The sequence below is a fragment of the Erythranthe guttata genome, chromosome 2 (genome assembly GCF_056151865.1).
Source record: "Erythranthe guttata isolate IM_541 chromosome 2, IM_541, whole genome shotgun sequence".
In the NCBI taxonomy this organism is placed as follows: domain Eukaryota; kingdom Viridiplantae; phylum Streptophyta; class Magnoliopsida; order Lamiales; family Phrymaceae; genus Erythranthe; species Erythranthe guttata.
Genome location: NC_142534.1, coordinates 17,861,405 through 17,879,811, shown reverse-complemented (window position 1 = coordinate 17,879,811; position 18,407 = coordinate 17,861,405). Strand labels below are relative to the sequence as shown.

The window sequence follows — 18,407 nt, the reverse complement described above, 5'->3', positions numbered from 1 at the left end:
TAGGCAAAAATAATTAACATTTATACCTTATTTTTATATTATGGTTTGTTCGATAATTTTTCGGGTCGATCCGCCACCACGAATTGAATTCTCGAAGATTTGTATAACAATGAATTTTTTTTTTTGAGAGATATAATAATGAATTATTATTAATCATTGTTTGGCAATTAAACAAAGCCAGATAGACGTTTGGAAAGTTGGCATAATTTCTTTAAACATTTATATAATAATGGGAGGAGTTTCATTATTGAAGAAAAAGATTATTTTTAATTTTATTTTTAGTATAAGAAAAAGATTAGTTAAAATAATTGTAAATTGAAATTGAATTTTGAGGGGTCTAAGAAAATGACTTTTTTAGTGCAGCCTGTAAATGCAACCTCCAATTTGTTTCTTGTTTCTTCTTCATATATATAAATAAAATAATATTCTCCCCCTTTCACAATATTCTTTATTAATTTCTTTAATAATAATAATTTATTTTATTATTCTGTTCAAAAAACAATTTATTTTATTATTTAAAACTTAAAAAAAGGGCCCCACATCGACTGTGGTCCCACACCCTAGATCTTCTTCACCTTCCAATTAAGAGACCCATGCAACCTGGACCACTGCACTTAATCATAGTGTATATATTTATTTATTTACTTAATATATATATATATATATATATATATTAATAAAAAGAAATTGTAAAACTATATGATTAAAAGTAGTCAATATTGTTACCAATTAAGAACAAGCTTAAAAATAGTCAATATTGATCGTTAATCGTTTGACAATTTTGGCAAATATGTATATTCATTAGTCAAGGCTGTTTATAATTTATATATATATATATATATATATATATATATATATATATACACACAAACATATGTAGTTATACTCAATAGTGCATATATTAAAAAAAACATATTTTGCAATTGAATGAAGTTCGTAATAGCAAGATCTATAAAAGAATATATTTAAATTTAAATACGATGATTGATATAATTATTTGGGCTCGTCTCAATAGGTCTGGTAGTTATAATCGACATTAAGTAATTTAAGAAGACCCAAAATACAACTCATCTACAAATAATTTAGTTAACGAATTTTTCTAGGAAACAATCGATGGGCCAATTTTATTAGTTTAATGTTACAAGCCCAATTTTCCGTTTTATCGTTGATTAATAAACTTTTGGTTGTGATTTATTTAATTAATGAGCTGATAATTATTTGAATATTAGAGATTTTTTTTTATATATATATTTGTGTGATGAAGAAGTTGAGGTAGCAAATTATCTTTGCTTTTTGTCTTATTTGTCTTTTATTATGTGGTGTAATCATCTTTAAAAGTGGTTTAATTTTGTTTACAACTTTTAACCACTAATAATCACTCCCCTCAACACCAAATTAACAGCATAAGAAAATATACAATTTTCTATATAAATATATATATACTTATTTATTTATTACTAGTGGGCACATATTTTCTTAATTTTTTATTAGTAAATAATGATAAAAAAAAAATCAATTAAATTAATTTTAAATTAAGTGAGGTAACACTTGTAAATAATTTGGTATGTAGCACACACCAACCAATGAAAGTGTCTATCCTGACAACACTTGTCAATTTTTGACCGACCCGTCACGGTCGGGCTGCCCATATCCACGTGTCACTCTAATAGTGGTGCATCGTGGCTGTCAGCTCACCACCCTTCCCTCCTATTCATATATTTTTTTTTTTTATTTTTTTTTGAGTAAATTCAAGTACATTACAAGGGGAAGTAGGGGTGGGGGGACTCGAACCCTAGACCGTTACCCTCCTATTCATGACTCTTGCATTTTTTTTCTTCTAATTATAATATTTTTATTATAAATTTGTCTCTTAATTATTAATTGCCTTTTTTTTGTGAATAATTATTAATTGTCTTTAATTATATATAGGGTAAATTCCACTTTACCCGCTCGTACTCTGCCTGAGAATCACTTAACATCCTCGTACTCTCAATTTTATCGATTTACCCCCTTGTACTTGTACAATTTCCCAATACAACCCTTTCCTTCAACTTTTGTCAATTTTGACTGTAACGCTGTTTGGTCAACTCTGTAAATTACAAAATTACCATTGCCTATAACGCGTCGTTTCTCCTCTGTCAATATTATCATTTCTTCTTCTCCCACCACTTCGCCTTCTAAGATATCCCCAAATTGAACCCCTAACTTAGTAAAAATCAAGACCCAAAAATTGATCGATTCCACCCAGTGCAAAGAAAAAAATATATGAATGTGTGAAACTTTCTCTTTTCTAATCCCGAGAGTCAAAATCGAAAAAAAAAAATATTTACGTCAATATTTTGACTCTTGACCAAATGGCGTCAGAGTCAAAATCGAAAAAAATTGACTAAGAGGGTTGTATTGGGAAATTGTACAAGTACAAGTTGATAAATTGACGAAATTAAGAGCACGAGGGGATAAAATGGTTATTGGACATAGTACAAGGGGTAAAGTGGAATTTACCCTTATATATATTATATATATTTAGGGTGTATGAGTTATTACCCCTACATTATTTTAGGATTTTAAAAATTGAAAACTGTATTTATTTGAATTTTAAAAATCATTAACTAAGACCCCACAAACAGTATACTGGGCTGGATATTGGGCCACTGCACTCTCCAAAGTCAAGTCCCAAAATGGACTTTTGAGTTTAAGGGCATGTTTGTCTAAATTTATTTCAAACTGTAAATAAGTTGTTATTTCTAATAAATTATTATAGATTATTTTTAGTATTAACTATTAATCTTTAACTTATTTGAATAATGAACATAGCTATAACCTTGTTTTACTCGTTGCAAGTTCTTAAATGAAAAGGTGGAGTATAAGTTTTTCTTTTAAATGTTATTTGCTCTTCAAAAACTCATTTAAAATGTATTTTTAGAAAAAAATATAAATACTTTGAAAGAGCTTATTACATCTTATAAGCTAATTTTAACAGCTTATAAGTTTAACTACACACTTTGAAATGATCTCTAATTTATCTTGATAACATAAATTTCAATTTGGCAACTCAAATTTTGAGAGGAAAAAAATATAATTTTCTTTTAAACGCGTTGAGATTTGAAAAAATATGACGGCGGAATTCGAACGCAAAAGTGATAGGGATGCTTTTGTATTCGATAATTAGGTGTGAGATATGGAATTATGATGCATGTGATGGGGTCAAGATAATTAATTTGAATAGACTATGTAAAGATCAATATATGAACCTAGTATTTTCAGTCTTTCAAATAATTCAAATCATTTTATTTCTATTTATATTTTTTAATAGCCAATTGTTATTCTTACACCAAAGCTATGGGGAAAAAATAAATATCTTCTTTGACCCTACACAAAAATCACCTCTCACCCACCTCCCCTTTTAAATTATTATTTAATGTTTTACGGCCACCCCAAGGTAATGCTAAATTACAAAAGAGTTCCTCATATTTGGGTAATTACATTCATCCCTCAACTATGATTTTTTTTACACGTTCACCCTTGTGGCGTCTAATTTAGAGGAATCTTTTGAATTATGTAGAATATTCTCCAATTTGTACCCTTTTTATCCTATTCCAACTCCACATTTTGAAACAAGATAATCATAAGATGTGTCTTTTGGCATGTAAATATCAGATTGTGGTGAATCGGAAACCAATTTTTTGCAAAAAAACGGTTACAGGATGAAGAATATTCCACATAATTCAAAAGATTCCACTAAATTTAACACCGCTGGGATGAACATATAAGAAGACTCGTAGTTGGGAGATGGTTGTAATTAACCAAATAAGAGGGATTTTTTCGTAATATAATCTTATCTCAGGGTGGCCATAATTTACAAAAGTTAAAAGTACGAGAGGCCCAATCACCTTCAGACCGAATTACCGAAAGCCCAAAATAAAAAGAAATAGGCCCATTTTCTGTTAAAAAAAAGCCCGAAGCCCAAATAAGAGAATAACCTAGCTGTTAGTTAACGGCGCCGTTTAGACGGCCCGACAGGCCGTCGTCAAGAATGCTTAAACCCCTCCATTTCTTTATCCTTTGTACATGAGAGCTTAAACCCTATCTATCTCAATCGTTCCTACTCGAAGGAAACATCTTCCCACGTTCCCCATTATACCCTTCCCGTTACTCACAATTCTCATATAATGCCATCCACGCTTTCCCCTTTTCACCCAATTCTCAGACCCATTTTTTCAGGAGTCCTCCCCCAGAAACTGCGCTACCATTTCCTGGCCACCCGCAATTTGCAGAGAAGCCTGCTTTTGACCCGAGTCGAATCCCTTATTCCGGCTCCGTTAGGTAAGAGCAGCTTTTCGACCCGTTCGGGGCGAGAATCAATCGGGTCGGGTTTCGGGCAGGGCGTGCGGGCAGGGTCGTCTTCTTCTTCGTCCAAGAGTTTGATTGACGACGAGGCTGATTTGAGCGACTGGGTTAGTGGGCTCAATTCAAAGTCATTCATGAAGACGCGCGTGTACAGCGAGAGCGAGAGGGAGGATGATGACAGAGGTAACGGTGGGAAGAGACGGAGAGATAGCGAATCTGAAAAAGATTCCGACTTTTCGAGTAGGAGAGGCGGCCGAGGTGGGGGCCGCGGTGGGGGCGATTACAAGTTTCCTAGTAGGGGTGGTGGTGGGGGGCGGGGGTCGAGTGATTTTGGATCTTCTAGTATGCGTGGGAGTAGGGGTGGTGGGCGAAATGATTTTGGAAGTAGGGGTGGTGGTGGTAGGGGTGGGGGGCGGGGGTCGAGTGAGTTTGGATCCTCTAGTAGGGGTGGGGGGCGGGGTGAATATGGAGGATATTCTAGTAGGGGGCGTGGGGGTGGAGGGAGAGGCGGTGGGCGTAGCTCGGGTGATTACGAGTCTAGTGGTAGTGTATTTGGGGGAAGAGGTAGGGATTCGACTGAAGTAGGGAGAGGTGGTAGGTTTGGGGGTTCGTTTGACGAGAGGAGAGGGAGTAACGATGGTGGTTCTTTGAGCAGCAGGGGTAACGGGAGGGGTAGAGGGGGTTCGAGAGGCGGTGCTAGAGGTGGTTTGGCTATGAAGAAAGAGATTGTGAAACGAGGGTCTGCCGTTACAGAAGATGACGATTCGGATGAGGATGAGGATGAGGGAAAAGATAACGGGTATACGAGTTTCAAGGGCTTGGTTGACAGCGATGATGATGTAAACGATGACGATGATGAAGTAGATGATGATGATGAAAGTGATGAAGATGACGAGGACGAGGACGAGGTGTCTGAGAAAGAAGCGATTAAGTCGAGCTCGCATCAAAGCACACCCCACGAAAGCGATTCTTACCTTAGCGAAAGCAGGTAACTTTCGAAGCTTTCTCTTGTTTATGTACAATATATTATCTTGTTGTTAGGCGATAATATGTTGTTAAGCTTCTCTGAATTTTATTTGTTTATCTAGTGTGTTCGTTAAGTTATATTACGTTTGTTAAGTTATGCGTGTGTTTGCTCGACAGGTTTGATCAATGCTCTATCTCACCGTTGTCGCTTAAAGGAATCAAAGATGCTGGATACGAAAGAATGACTTTGGTCCAGGAGGCAACGCTTCCTCTCATTTTGAAAGGTAGATACATATCGAAGCATCTGAAGCTACATTGGTTGAAATCGAAATCGTACGATGTTGTAGCATTTTTAGTATTTCAGTGTCGATTATTAGCCCTCACGATCTGTGTGTTCGTGTTCTTCAGGTAAGGATGTACTTGCCAAGGCAAGAACCGGCACGGGGAAGACAGTAGCATTTTTGGTAAACACCTTTTTCGCTTACGGATTCTAGTTTTTTCTTCTATCACTGTGAAGTTTGTAAATACCTATTGGAATTGGGTTTTGAATATTAAATTACGACGATACCAGAAAAAAAAATGCTGTGATATTTCGGTATGCTTATGTTTGGTTTTTCGATTTTCAGCTTCCTGCAATTGAAATTGTAGTGAAATCATCCTCTATGGGTGGTGAACAAAAACGCCCTCCGATTCTTGTTCTTGTTGTATGCCCAACTCGGGAGCTTGCTAGTCAGGCTGCTTCCGAGGCTACCAAATTGTTGAAGTATCACCCTTCGGTTGGTGTTCAAGTTGTCATAGGTGGCACTCGATTAGCTATGGAGCAAAAACGAATGCAAGCCAATGCATGTCAGGTTAGTTCGCTACATTGCAGTAAAACGGATTTCTGTTTTATGGTTCTATATAGTGCCATGCATACTATCAGAAATTCAACATAGACTTAATATAAATAAAAGTTGCCTTTGGAATGGTAATGCAAAAAATGAAATCTTGGGTTTTGTACTGGTTTTCTTTTCCCTTCTTCCATATGTTTCTTTGGCAGCTTAGATAAATAGTGGGAAAATGCTAAAAAAAAAAAAAACATTTCCCCCTTATTTTTGATTTGTGATCAATGGATTAGAATTGAGATGATTGATTGTTCATATTTAAAATACAGATACTTGTGGCTACGCCTGGAAGGCTTAAGGATCATGTAGAGAATACATCTGGATTTGCTACTCGTCTGATGGGAGTTAAAGTCTTAATTCTTGACGAAGCTGATCATTTGTTAGACATGGGTTTCCGCAAAGATATAGAGAGAATAATAGCTGCTGTTCCGAAGCAGCGCCAAACACTTCTATTTTCTGCAACAATTCCACCAGAGGTAATAATATTCATCTTAATTTGTCGATATGCTTCGTAAAATGAGCAAGTTCTGAACGTACTAGTTGTGCAGGTTCGTCAAATTTGCCACGTTGCCTTAAAAAGAGACCACGACTTCGTAAACACGGTCGAGGAAGGAAGCGAAGATACGCATGCACAGGTATAACTACACTATTAATGCTATCTTTTTCTTGCCGATTTTTCTACAGAGCACGACATTTCAACTTTTTGCAACTTGTAATCTTTCAGGTCAAACAGATGCATCTAGTTGCTCCGTTGGACAAACATTTCTCGCTTCTCTATACTATGCTAAAGGAGCATATTGCAGATGATGTTAATTACAAGGTATCTTTTCCCCATCAATTCCTTGAAATTTTACTGTAGTAAACCGTAAACTATTCCAGATCCATTGAATCAACCATAAGAAATTAAAATAACGAGTCGTAAAAATGGACCATGAAAAAGTAGGGAAAATTTCTTCTTGGAAGAATTAAGGGTAGTCGGGTTAAAGTATGAAGGCCTTGGATGAAACAAAAATTTGACAGCAATATTATAAGTTCGGCAAACCCTTATCAGACGTCAACGAATTTGCATCATAAAATTGGTTATGTTTGTGTATAGAAAACATTGCTTTCTTGGAAATACAATCAATGGATAAAATGGGTTTTCGCTTAATGAATCTGTGACATCACCATGTTTCCTCACTTGTAACAGATTCTTGTTTTCTGCACAACTGCAATGGTGACGAGGCTTGTAGCTGAGCTCTTGGGCGAGCTTAAGATGAATGTCCGTGAGATCCACTCTCGAAAACCTCAAAGTTACAGAACCAGAGTTTCCGACGAATTCCGCAAGTCAAAGGGTATTATTCTAGTGACATCTGACGTTTCTGCACGTGGTGTAGATTATCCAGACGTGACTCTCGTCGTACAGGTTAGACAGTTAATTGATATTTATTTGTAGCTCCTTAATAATCTATGGCATAAATCGATTTATCAAACATAGCTAGATTGTTCTTGCACGATGCCCTTCAAAATTTAATCTATATTCCTAAATAAATGAAGCCGATTGCCGTATAATTATATATACTGGGATTGACTTTGATTGCATTGCGAATTGTAGATGGGTGTTCCATCAGATAAGCAGCAGTATATACATCGATTGGGTCGAACCGGAAGAAAAGGAAAAGAAGGGCAAGGCATATTGATGTTGGCACCTTGGGAAGAGTTCTTCTTGTCCACTATCAAAGATTTACCCATCTCAAAAGCGCCCGAGCCTTTGGTAGATCCAGACACCAGAAAAAAGGTCACTTTTAATTTTAATTTCCGTAAATGGTTTTTTATCTTTGTTTAACATCGAGCAATACCCGAAAATAAAACCATCATCTTTACATGAAATCTAATTGTCATGAAATCAATCCCACCTCAAAAAGTTCGAATCTTTATCTTACTAGTGTTCAAGAAAGTATGAAGACAGACATAAGATATTTTCTTTATTCTCGTTTATTGCAGGTTGAACGTGCGTTGAGCAATGGAGAGATGAAGAACAAAGAAGCAGCATATCAGGCATGGCTAGGTTACTACAACTCCAATAAAGGAGTCGGTCGCGATAAATATAAACTTGTTGAGCTTGCAAATGAGTTTAGTCGAAGCATGGGGCTCGATAACCCACCAGCTATCTCGAAGATGGTGCTTGGCAAAATGGGTCTCAAGAATATTCCTGGTTTGAGGTCCAAGTAGATATCAACAAAGCTTAAGATTCTCATATTCCTTTTCGAATTTTTTTTCTTCAATCACTATTTTTGTAATAAAGACTTGAAACTCATTGCAAAAAAGTGTGGATTCTTGCAGAATTCGTAGGTTTGTATATTCACTCTCGAGGTTTAGTGGCAAGAACAACTTATTTTCTCCTCCCTAGTGATTTTTGTCCGAAAAATATTTGTCATGTGCCTAATTGATGTTTATACCCTGTGAAAATTTCATTGTGTGAGTTCTTACCATGCACGAGTATTTAATATATACGTTGCACACTTCCACACGTATGCGTGCGAGATTGTGTAAATCTACCGGCTAAAATTGTTTGGTATATTTCGCCAGAAATTTGGTAAGATATCAAGGTTTCGAAAGAGAGGGAGAACCTGTAACCTAAATTTTATCTTTGACATTAATATTGATATTAAATGTTATAACATCCTGACGAAGATCTAATAATACAAAGATATTTTATAACCCAAAACCTAATTATAATGAAATATCCTAATAATTTAACTAAAAACTCTACTTCTAGATAGCAATATTTTAGGGCCTGGTTCGAAAGACCACTAACAATGGCAAAAAATGTAAATGTTGGTAGGCTATATCTATTCTACATACTCGAACATTGCTCAATGGCCATATTCTTGTCCAAATCTATTAAGACGAGGTACAAGCCCAACTCTGTTAGACGAGGTACGAGCCCCAGCAGCTCTGTTAGATGAGGTACGAGCCCCAGCAGCTCTGTTAGATGAGGTACGAGCCTCAGCTCTATTGGCACCGAATTCTTGAAAGTGGATCACCCTCGTCCTTCAACTGAATTTTCCTTGCGACCACCCAGAGCTTTTGCAAGATTATCAGAAGCGCTTTTGAAAGATTATCAGACCCTCCTGCTAAGAAGAACAATTATGAACATCACCAATGTTTCAACTAAATTTGTGTATTTTCGTTTTCTGGAGAAAGTGCCAACACGGAGATTATAATTAATATGCCAATGCAAAAGGATCAAAATTTTCACACAATGTGTTAGTAATATGAGGCCATTCCGTCATTTCAACTTAATCCGCTAGAAGATTGTACAAACTTCCGATCAGGCCAAAAAATAACAAACAAAATACCTATTACTTTAGAACATTCGAGAAAAGAGATAGATGAGAAAATGCTGCTCAAAAGGCTATTCCATTTGATAAATTGCAAATGTAGCATCCGAGAGAAGTTCTCTTAACAGATTCCACTCATCGTAATAGTAAAAACCAAATCGTAAGATCTAGGTTGCATCAGTGATGAAAACTGTTACCCTTAATTTAAATTTCCAATAACTATTAACATGGTCTACGGTGGTCATTCGTGGACAACATGCTGATTTCATCTTCAACTTAGGGCAATTTAGTTACGATCCATTATGAATATAGGTTTAGCTAGAAATTGCATGCAGATTTATCCAAACCTTATGACCATTATACCTCTGATGATGAGGGGAAGATGGTTGATCTGGTGAAGAACGGTGCCCAGAGCTTCCATGAATTCTACGGTCATTTAGCTGCGACTGCTCGTTTATACCTTGGATGCCTGCGGGACCCAAAGAACCAAACTCAAGTTGTTCACTATAGGTGGCATTGTGATCAAATGGATACAGCATCATAACTGGTGGGACAGGTCCATTAGAAACTCCATTTTGATTCATGGGCGCCATAGGATACATGGTGTAAGCTACATTTTGAAGACCATTTTGGTTGAAGTTTGAGCGCAGTTGACCATTCTGCAACTGATACGAAGGGATCGAGTTATGACTGTATGAGTTCCATGAATGGTCAGCTCGACCTTCACTATGGGTAAACCTATCTGATCTTGAGTTAGATTTATCACTTTGGCCACGGGCGTGACTGCGTGCAGCACCTCGTGGTTTTGGATTAGCATTCCAGTTTCCATCTCTGTCACTAAAGCTATCGCTTCTGTCGTAGTTGTAGTTTCCCCTTCTGTTACCAGACGAGTGGCGCTCCCTTACAGAGACCTTCTGAAGCAATAAAGAAGCAGTTAAACATATTGTAGCAAGTGGAAATCGAAGACTCTTTCAAAAAGAAAAACCATGCAGCAGGCAAAACAAAACCAAAGGACATAAACAGAAGCAGAACATATCCCTGAAGTCAATCCAATAGCGACGCAAATAACAGTACTAAAGATGAAATCATATTAGCAACATAAGGGCAGTTAATCCCCATCCACTATCCCTATTAAATCATAGAAAACACATTGTTTCATGGAAAACAATACCCAAACACCCTTCCCCAGTAAGTGTCAAATAATATTTGTAATTCATGCTGTTGAAATTTGAGTAAAGCTTTCTAATCAACTTTCAGCAAAGCAAGTTCCACCACAACTAACATATATGGGAGCAAATATTATCAACTATGATATAGGAAACACACTGTGATGGGAACGAGATATACAAAGCATTAAAAGAAGAATCAGAGAAAGTATTTTACGGGATTAGGCAGGTAAGTTCCAGTCCCGCTACGATATCTTGGCATATCATCAATGTAGTTTTGATACATATTGGGATGCCTACTCGAAACTGACTGAAGGGGAGAAGCAACAGGAACCAGGCGTTGGCCATAATTAGTCACAAGTTGAGAGAAGAGGTTTCCATTGGTTGAAAGTGGTCTACCAGGGTTGTCGTATGGAAGTCTACCCTGTACATAACCAGGTGGAACCATTATAGGTGACGGATAGGCTAGAGGCCCTTGTTGCTGTGGGTTTTGACAGAATCTTCCAAATTGCAAGTTTTGCCGATGGCTGTCAATGTCACTATTAAGAATATCAGACTTTTGGTCTTCGGGTGTCTCAATCGTAGATGTCTCTCTTAAGAAACCCGAGGAATTTAAGTCCTCTAACTTTTCAAATCCGTTGGGATTAAAATTCATGCCAGACTCACCACCCAAGGTCTCGTCACCTGATGCTTCAGAAGCACCACTTTCAGGTGGCATGTTATAAAACGGAAGCATTGTTAAAAAAGGGATTGGTGGCCCTGTAGGGAAGAATGCAACGATAGCAGAGTTATCATTTGGTCTTTGCCTCGAGCCAGGACCTATGAGTATTGGAGCAAAGGGCATCGTTGAGTCTGATCCGCTAGTCTGAGCAGCTTCAAGACCAGGCATATGCTGCCCAACCGGCTCAGATCCAGGGTTCCTTTCAACCATTTCGGTTCCCACATGTAATGATGAACTCCATTCCTGGCCATGGTTGTCCATGTCATTAGAAACATTCTCAGATATGATTTTGCCTTTTCCTTGGCTACCGTTTGGATCTGTAGAAAGTACTTTCCTTCCCCTTTTTTCTTTCTTATATTTAGGTGTCTTCACTGATGACCCATCCCAGGAGCCCTCTGAAGAAGTTCTACTTCTCAAAGAATTACTATGAGCAGATGATGAAAACCTTGAACTGGCTGACTTTTCTTCCGCATAAACCTCACTACTTCTTGTATCATTATTTTCCCGCAGTGCTCCACGTTTTTCCCTCATCTGCTTCTGCTGAACTCTCGTAGCACTGCCAGAGCCATTTACTCGATATGGCGGAGGAATATACTTTAAACCAGAATACGATGGTGCTGGTGGTTTATCATCAGACTGGAGAGTGTCATGATTTCCATTTTCAGGGTCATGCCCCCCACTGGAGCTGGCATCTTGCTCCTGCCAGAAGTCATTATCAGCTTCTCTGGAGTTCATCTCCACAGGACCAACATTTTCACTACTTTGTTCAACTGACTTTTCAGGCGGATTTAGCCCAATGCCGGGGAAATAATGAGACAGCTGAGGTGATACCAAACCATGAGGAAATTGCAAATGTGAAAATGATGGATCTACCAAAGGCATATTTGTAGGAACAAATCCTGGTAAATTTCTTTGAGTGTATCCCATAGAAGCCAGAATGGATGGTGGGATAGAGTAAGGTATATGACCTGGTGTTAGGTTGAATGGGACATGAACTTGGCCATTGAACCCTTGGAGTGAAGCAGATGACATCATGTTCACAATATCTTGTTCTTCCTGGTGCATCATATGTGCTCCGGAGGAAGTTGAGAACTCTTCGCTCACGGCATCTAAGCCCAAATTTCTATGAGAGTTGTTTGAAATGCTATCAGCATCAGGGCTTTGTTGAGATGGAACATGCCTCAAGGATGCATCTTCAACTGAAGAACGACTGCTGTGGCTTGCCAAGCTTTCTGATCCAAGATTCTTCCTCCTACTAGAATCCAACCTAGAATAACTATCAAGAGCATCAGCAGTTTCTGCCTGTCTGTTCTGTTGTACTTGGGTTGAGGCATTACTATAGTTATCAGTCAATTCAGGACTGGAGCGTGTTCGGGCAAAAAGAAACCTTCCCTGCATGTCATTCGCCAAATGTTCTGCTTTCAGATCTCTCGGAATCCTATTGTTAAGTACAACCTGATCAGCGACGGCATCTCTTCCAATTTGATCAGCGGTACGCAAGCTGTTCAAATAATATTGACTTTTTAAGCCATGCGTACGAGAAGGTGCCGGCAATTCATTTGTTATTGGCATCATACGAGATGAATTTGGACTATCTTGATAGGAAACACCACGTGCAAGAATACTCTCACTCTTTATCTCAGAAGTACGAGAGTTTTCTTTCTCATTTTTACCAATGTTATTAGTATTCGAATTCTCATATTCATGAGGCCTATCAGAAGTAGATAATCTCAAGTGCCATGAATCAACGGCTGGTGCATCAGGCCGATGACCACTTCCATGCCTCTCCCATGTATTCATAAAGAACTGATTAACTTCAAAAATTAGGGTTTCTTTTGGGCAGTCCAACAATCTTCCCAGCCTTTTAGCTCCAAAAGCAAATGCACTTCGTATTCTAAAAAAATTGCCTGAAAAATAGAAAAGGATAAGTTCATGTTACTCAGGAATAATTAGGTCAGGAAAACGAATACTAATTCGTTTCTCAATATTACAATCTACCAAATTGCAACAGATCATTTCTTTTGATATAGCATTGAGCAAATCATTTAAAACAAGAGCCCATATTGTGAAATACATAAATAGAAACAAATTAAGAAACAAAAAATGGTTATAAGCTAATCAAATTGATGAAAGAAATTATCCCAATCTAGCAGGTTTGTCCCTTCAGAATAGCAATCAACTCATATCATGAGCATGAGAACGGTAGGAACCTTTTCTGGACATTTCATTAAGTTTTTGGTTGTATTTGTTCATTAAAATGCCTTTTTACTTATTCATCTTGGAGAGCTTCTTAAAATATCTGGTATAGCTCCTTGGATTACAAACAGGCAATGCCTCAACCCAAGAAAATATCCATGTGAAAGATATAAATCATGCTCTATGATCTTCCCACGACGCAATTCATGGATCTCTTCTCAACTGCAGAAGATCAACATGGCAAGATCATTGGTCATGTTGCAAAATTAGCATATCTATTGATCCAGGTGTTTGTACATTTAAGGATTTTAAAATTTGGCTACAGAAGATTTAATTAAATAAATAAGACACCATCCAGAAGATTTTGAGGATTTCATGTTTGCTTTATGAAGCTGTATCAGCCGCACGTCATGTTAACACTCTCAAGTGAAGCAATGAAGACCAAAGAAGAAGAAGAGACTAGGCTAGCCATATCTATTATCATACATGAAACTAGGCTAAAAAACACTTTCTTAGAAAGTGGTCATGGAAGGCTAGTATATAAAAGCTACGACTAAATGATTGATGCACATATCATATTAAATGGGAGTGAGTGACTTGGAGCCGACATAAAAACAGGAATTAAGGATCCCCATCAACTAGTAGTCTCTTAGCGGTAACAAGTAAGTTCATTGACAAGCCAAACCCTAAAATACAGTGACTGAAGGAGTTATCCACCAAGCGAAGCCTTCATGAACCAATCAGACATTATAACAAATGAAATAATAGCAAATGAGAAGGATAAATCAAGCGGTTGTTGTGAAATTTACAGTATAATTAGTACATGTGTAGCTGAGACTGATAATAGAACAACGATAAGAAATTTAAATCTTAAATAAACGAAGATAGCAGAAAAAATTCCCTGAAAAATACCTTTATTAACACTACGTCCGAGGTTGTTGTTCACCCGTAAAGGATCAATTACGTTAAAATGTTTAGAAACAAATGGCTGTCCGTTATTTTCCTGGCTACCAGGAAAAACAGCATATGTAGTACTACAAGCATCAAGAAACAACTTGCTTAGTAGCAGTTCTCCACTGTCCTTCCAGGGAGGTTCAGCTGCAAAATCGTGCAAATGACATCAAGAAGTTCAGTCCTAACACTAATTTATACAGCGATGAATTGTATAATAAAAAGGTTCAGGAATTAAATACCAGTTACATCAGGTAAGGAACTAATGGGGACAGGTCCCCACAAACTAACACAAAAATTGTCCCAGTCAAAATTGCTGAAGAACTCCAGGAAACGATATAGGACCTGCAAGCATTACATTGAGAGCTTCAGAAAAAAATTCAAGAAACAGAACAATTTGGACATAGGCAAACATAAGAATAAAGTCACCTCAAGGGGTCCATGGAAGGAATTGTTGAACAGGTGAAAGATGTAAAGAACTAAAGTCTCCAAGGCATAGGTAGAAATGAGTCCATGATGAGCACCCAGTATGCGGCTTTCATAATAGCACCACGCTTTAATCAATATAACACTGCGCTTGAACAGATGATTCTGATTTATCATAATATCAACCTATGGAACAAAACATGGAAAGTGCCATCAGACAGCAAGTTTGTCCAACAGCCTCATGAAATTCATGTTAAGACAATTTTGTCAGTGATACAGTGAACAAGAAATAACTCACCTCATCAAGGAAGCAGAGTGTACACAAACCACCAACTTGATTAAAAGATATGTCCACCACAATATTTTCCACAAGACATTTAATTATCTTCACCTAAAATACAAAAAAAAAATATCAAGATTTTGTAGCGGTGGGGAAAAGAAAGTAACTTAAAACACCTATGGACAGGAAATCAGAATTCATCCTAATATTGATTTCTAAGAATTTCATAGCAATTCTATCACTTATTAGGATGTTCATAACCAATGTAGAATCCAACCACCCTAATGTGCTTACATATCAAGGAGGCTCCATGACGGGGACAATGCAAAATTTTAATAACGAAAATTCAAAGAGTGAAACTATACACATGCTCTATCTTTGATTAAGCTAACCGTCTCCCTCTACAAATAGATTTCTTAACCTCTCTATATGTAGACATGCATACATATATATATGTGTGTCTGTGTGTGTGCACATATTTGTATGTATATCTCTATATATATATATATATATAGAGAGAGAGAGAGAGAGAGAATAGAGATTCCCACAATGTGAGATACTAACAGTTTAAAAAAGGAAGGACGCGAGAGATAATTATGAAAAGTTGGGATTCAGATACTGAGAACATACTTCTGCCTGGATATACTGAACCTCCTTCACATGGAACTCAGCATCTTCATTCTTCTCCTCATTCTCTAGCATATCTCGAACCTGATTGGCCCATGTCTCTTTTAGATTCTGACCATGACTGAAAGCAGTCAGATCAATGTCTCCATCAGGTAGATAAGTCTTCAAGGGAACAGAACCGAAGGTACAGACCTATAGACGAAGGATAAAGATTATCACTAGAAAACTAATAACATTTTCAACAAGACTACCGGATTCTGTATTTTAATCAACTGAATTCTGAGACACACATGAATCACCATTCAGTTTCATGATATCTTAAACCAACCAAATGTAGCATACATTTTTATATCTCAGAGAATCCTTTCATTTTTACAACAAATTCATTATATGATCACCATGGGCTCACCATGATCACCAGGAGCTCTAGTATTAGAGCAGACAAATTTTCAACTCTACCGATATCTTGTCCATCATATGCAGATTTAATTTAAACTTGCATCAGAAGATGCAAATTCAATACACTGCAAATTAAAGATCGGAAGCATGCAAAAAACAATCCAAATAAAAGAATTTACATCTACGTATAAACACCAGCTACCTCATAGACAAAAAGGCAAATAAAAACCACATTATTAACAGCCATTCAAGAAACAATACTTAAGTTGCAAGACTACGATGCAGAAATTCAGAGATTGTTCTAACAACCTGGCATGGAAAGCATTTCATAATGAGCCGCTGAACATAATCTGCAACAGCATTCCTGCGCACTTCCGACAGCTGGTTGGGCTGAATGCAGGCAATGAGCTCTGCAGTCCGCTCCTCTGCTTTCATCCATCGGTCTGTATCAAGGGCCCGCATCATAGGGCTTGCCCCGGGCAAAAGCCCGTTTGGCAATTGCCCACCTGGCTCAGCCCATCCCTCATCTTTTCCCATACACAACTATCTTTTCTAAACCACAACTAACACTACAAAAAACTCAAATTCTTCCCAACTCCAAAATCCCAAGAAAAAGTAGTTTTACAGCAAAAAAAGGCCACGCTGTTTCCCAAAATGTAAAGGAGTTGTATGCATCTATATCCAACCCTAATGAGGAAAAAAGTGAGAAAAAATGGCGCCTACTTTTCTAAAAAAATCCAATCAATAGCATTGAACAGAAATCATTCAAACCCTCAATACCTAACTTTCTATTATTCCCAAAAACATTTCACTAGAAAATGCAAACCCCAAACCTACCTAAAAACAGAGGAAACAGTTGATCAAGTAATCCGAAACAAAACCCTAACTGAAACCCGCTTCGGAATAGTTTCAGAAAAAAATCGCCGCAATGCGAACCAAAATCGGATAACAACACCGAATTCCCAAATTGCAATTAAGAAAAAAAGAAAAAGAGAGAAAATGAAGTGTGAGATCGTCAAATTGTAGAACGAACGAGGGTTTGTTGTTTAATCGGATTTTTTTCTGGTCTCAACGATTTCAGGGAAACGACTGTGTGAGGAGCAGTAACCAGAATCCAGATTCTTTCGGGGAATTCTTTTGAAAATTGTTTGACGCTATCAGGGAATTTGATTTTTGATTTTGGATTTTTGATTTTTGATTTTTTGATTTTTGAATGTGTTTTTTTAGTGTGTGTGTGTGTGTGTGTGGAAATAAGGGAACAAATTTGGTGAAATGATGATGAATAGAATCTACAGATTGAAAGAAAAATGATGAAACGGAAATGGCAAATAAGTAATTATTATTACATAAATAATTTTCCTATTAAGAATTTATTGTTTTTATTTATAGTAAATAATAAAAAATTAATAATTGAAATTTAATATACAGTTTTGTTTATTAATAAATTTAATATTAAAATCAAAATAAAAATGGTTGGCCAATCTACAGAGTAGCAAGTTGTGGCAATTTGTCAAAGCCCTAATCTGTGAGGAGTTTTATTTTGGGCCTAGCCCCTAATATTTGCAATTTCTTAAATATACAAACTTGATTAAAAGCCCACGTTTCAAAAGTGATTTATATATTAAATAAATTATTTTTCCTATTTAAATAATAAAATAAAAAATAGCATCCAAAAAGTCAACTTCTTGTTAGGTAATTACTCATTTTCTTAGCTTTGTGAAAGATATTTAATTAATAAATGATGCATAACGAACCTTAAAACGCCAAAATCCATTGTATGTCACGATGGATTGGTCTGTTCAGTTCCCCTCGTCGTTCCGATTCAGATCAGCTTGGCCACCCGTGATTCCGCCTCCGTCGCCTCTTCATCAATGAATATCAATTTTTGTTTTATTTTTCTAAAGTATAGTTAAATTTCAAGATTCTTTGTTCCAACCCATGGCAAGATTCTTATCCAAATTGAAGATAATCATTAAAAAAAAATTAAAAGAAAAAAGGGAGGGAAAAAAAGGTGATTGAAGCTTTCACTACAATGACATTTGTAACAATCATAAAGAATAAAACTCAAAAGATAAAATTTAATTTCAAGTGTTTAAAAAAGTGTTAAATACAGTTTACCTC

General features: G+C 36.8%; 2 protein-coding genes across 5 annotated transcripts; one reads left to right on the top strand and one right to left on the bottom strand.

Annotated features, from left to right (window-relative positions):
- The first annotated feature begins 4,012 nt into the window (after positions 1-4,012).
- LOC105963896 (DEAD-box ATP-dependent RNA helicase 31) lies at positions 4,013-8,585 on the top strand. Its single transcript, XM_012988382.2, has 10 exons — positions 4,013-5,335; positions 5,491-5,597; positions 5,722-5,777; positions 5,940-6,164; positions 6,467-6,673; positions 6,746-6,832; positions 6,922-7,017; positions 7,387-7,602; positions 7,792-7,974; positions 8,181-8,585. The coding sequence occupies exons 1-10, from the start codon at positions 4,170-4,172 to the stop codon at positions 8,406-8,408; spliced, it is 2,571 nt and encodes an 856-aa protein (XP_012843836.2). The 5' UTR covers positions 4,013-4,169; the 3' UTR covers positions 8,409-8,585.
- A 224-nt stretch (positions 8,586-8,809) lies between these two features.
- Positions 8,810-17,609, bottom strand: LOC105963895 (uncharacterized). 4 transcript variants are annotated; one of them, XM_012988378.2, is made up of 9 exons: positions 16,596-17,609; positions 15,891-16,079; positions 15,279-15,371; positions 14,984-15,166; positions 14,797-14,899; positions 14,516-14,701; positions 10,904-13,314; positions 9,884-10,434; positions 8,810-9,313 (listed from the first exon to the last, which is right to left on the bottom strand). In XM_012988378.2, exons 1-9 carry the CDS (start codon positions 16,821-16,823, stop codon positions 9,301-9,303), a joined length of 3,957 nt encoding a protein of 1,318 aa, XP_012843832.2. In that variant the 5' UTR covers positions 16,824-17,609; the 3' UTR covers positions 8,810-9,300. The 4 variants fall into 4 exon arrangements, with proteins under 4 accessions (XP_012843832.2, XP_012843834.2, XP_088670930.1 ...); XM_012988380.2 differs by having other exon boundaries at positions 8,810-9,310; XM_088814804.1 differs by having other exon boundaries at positions 8,810-9,310; positions 9,884-10,431.
- Positions 17,610-18,407: the final 798 nt, after the last annotated feature.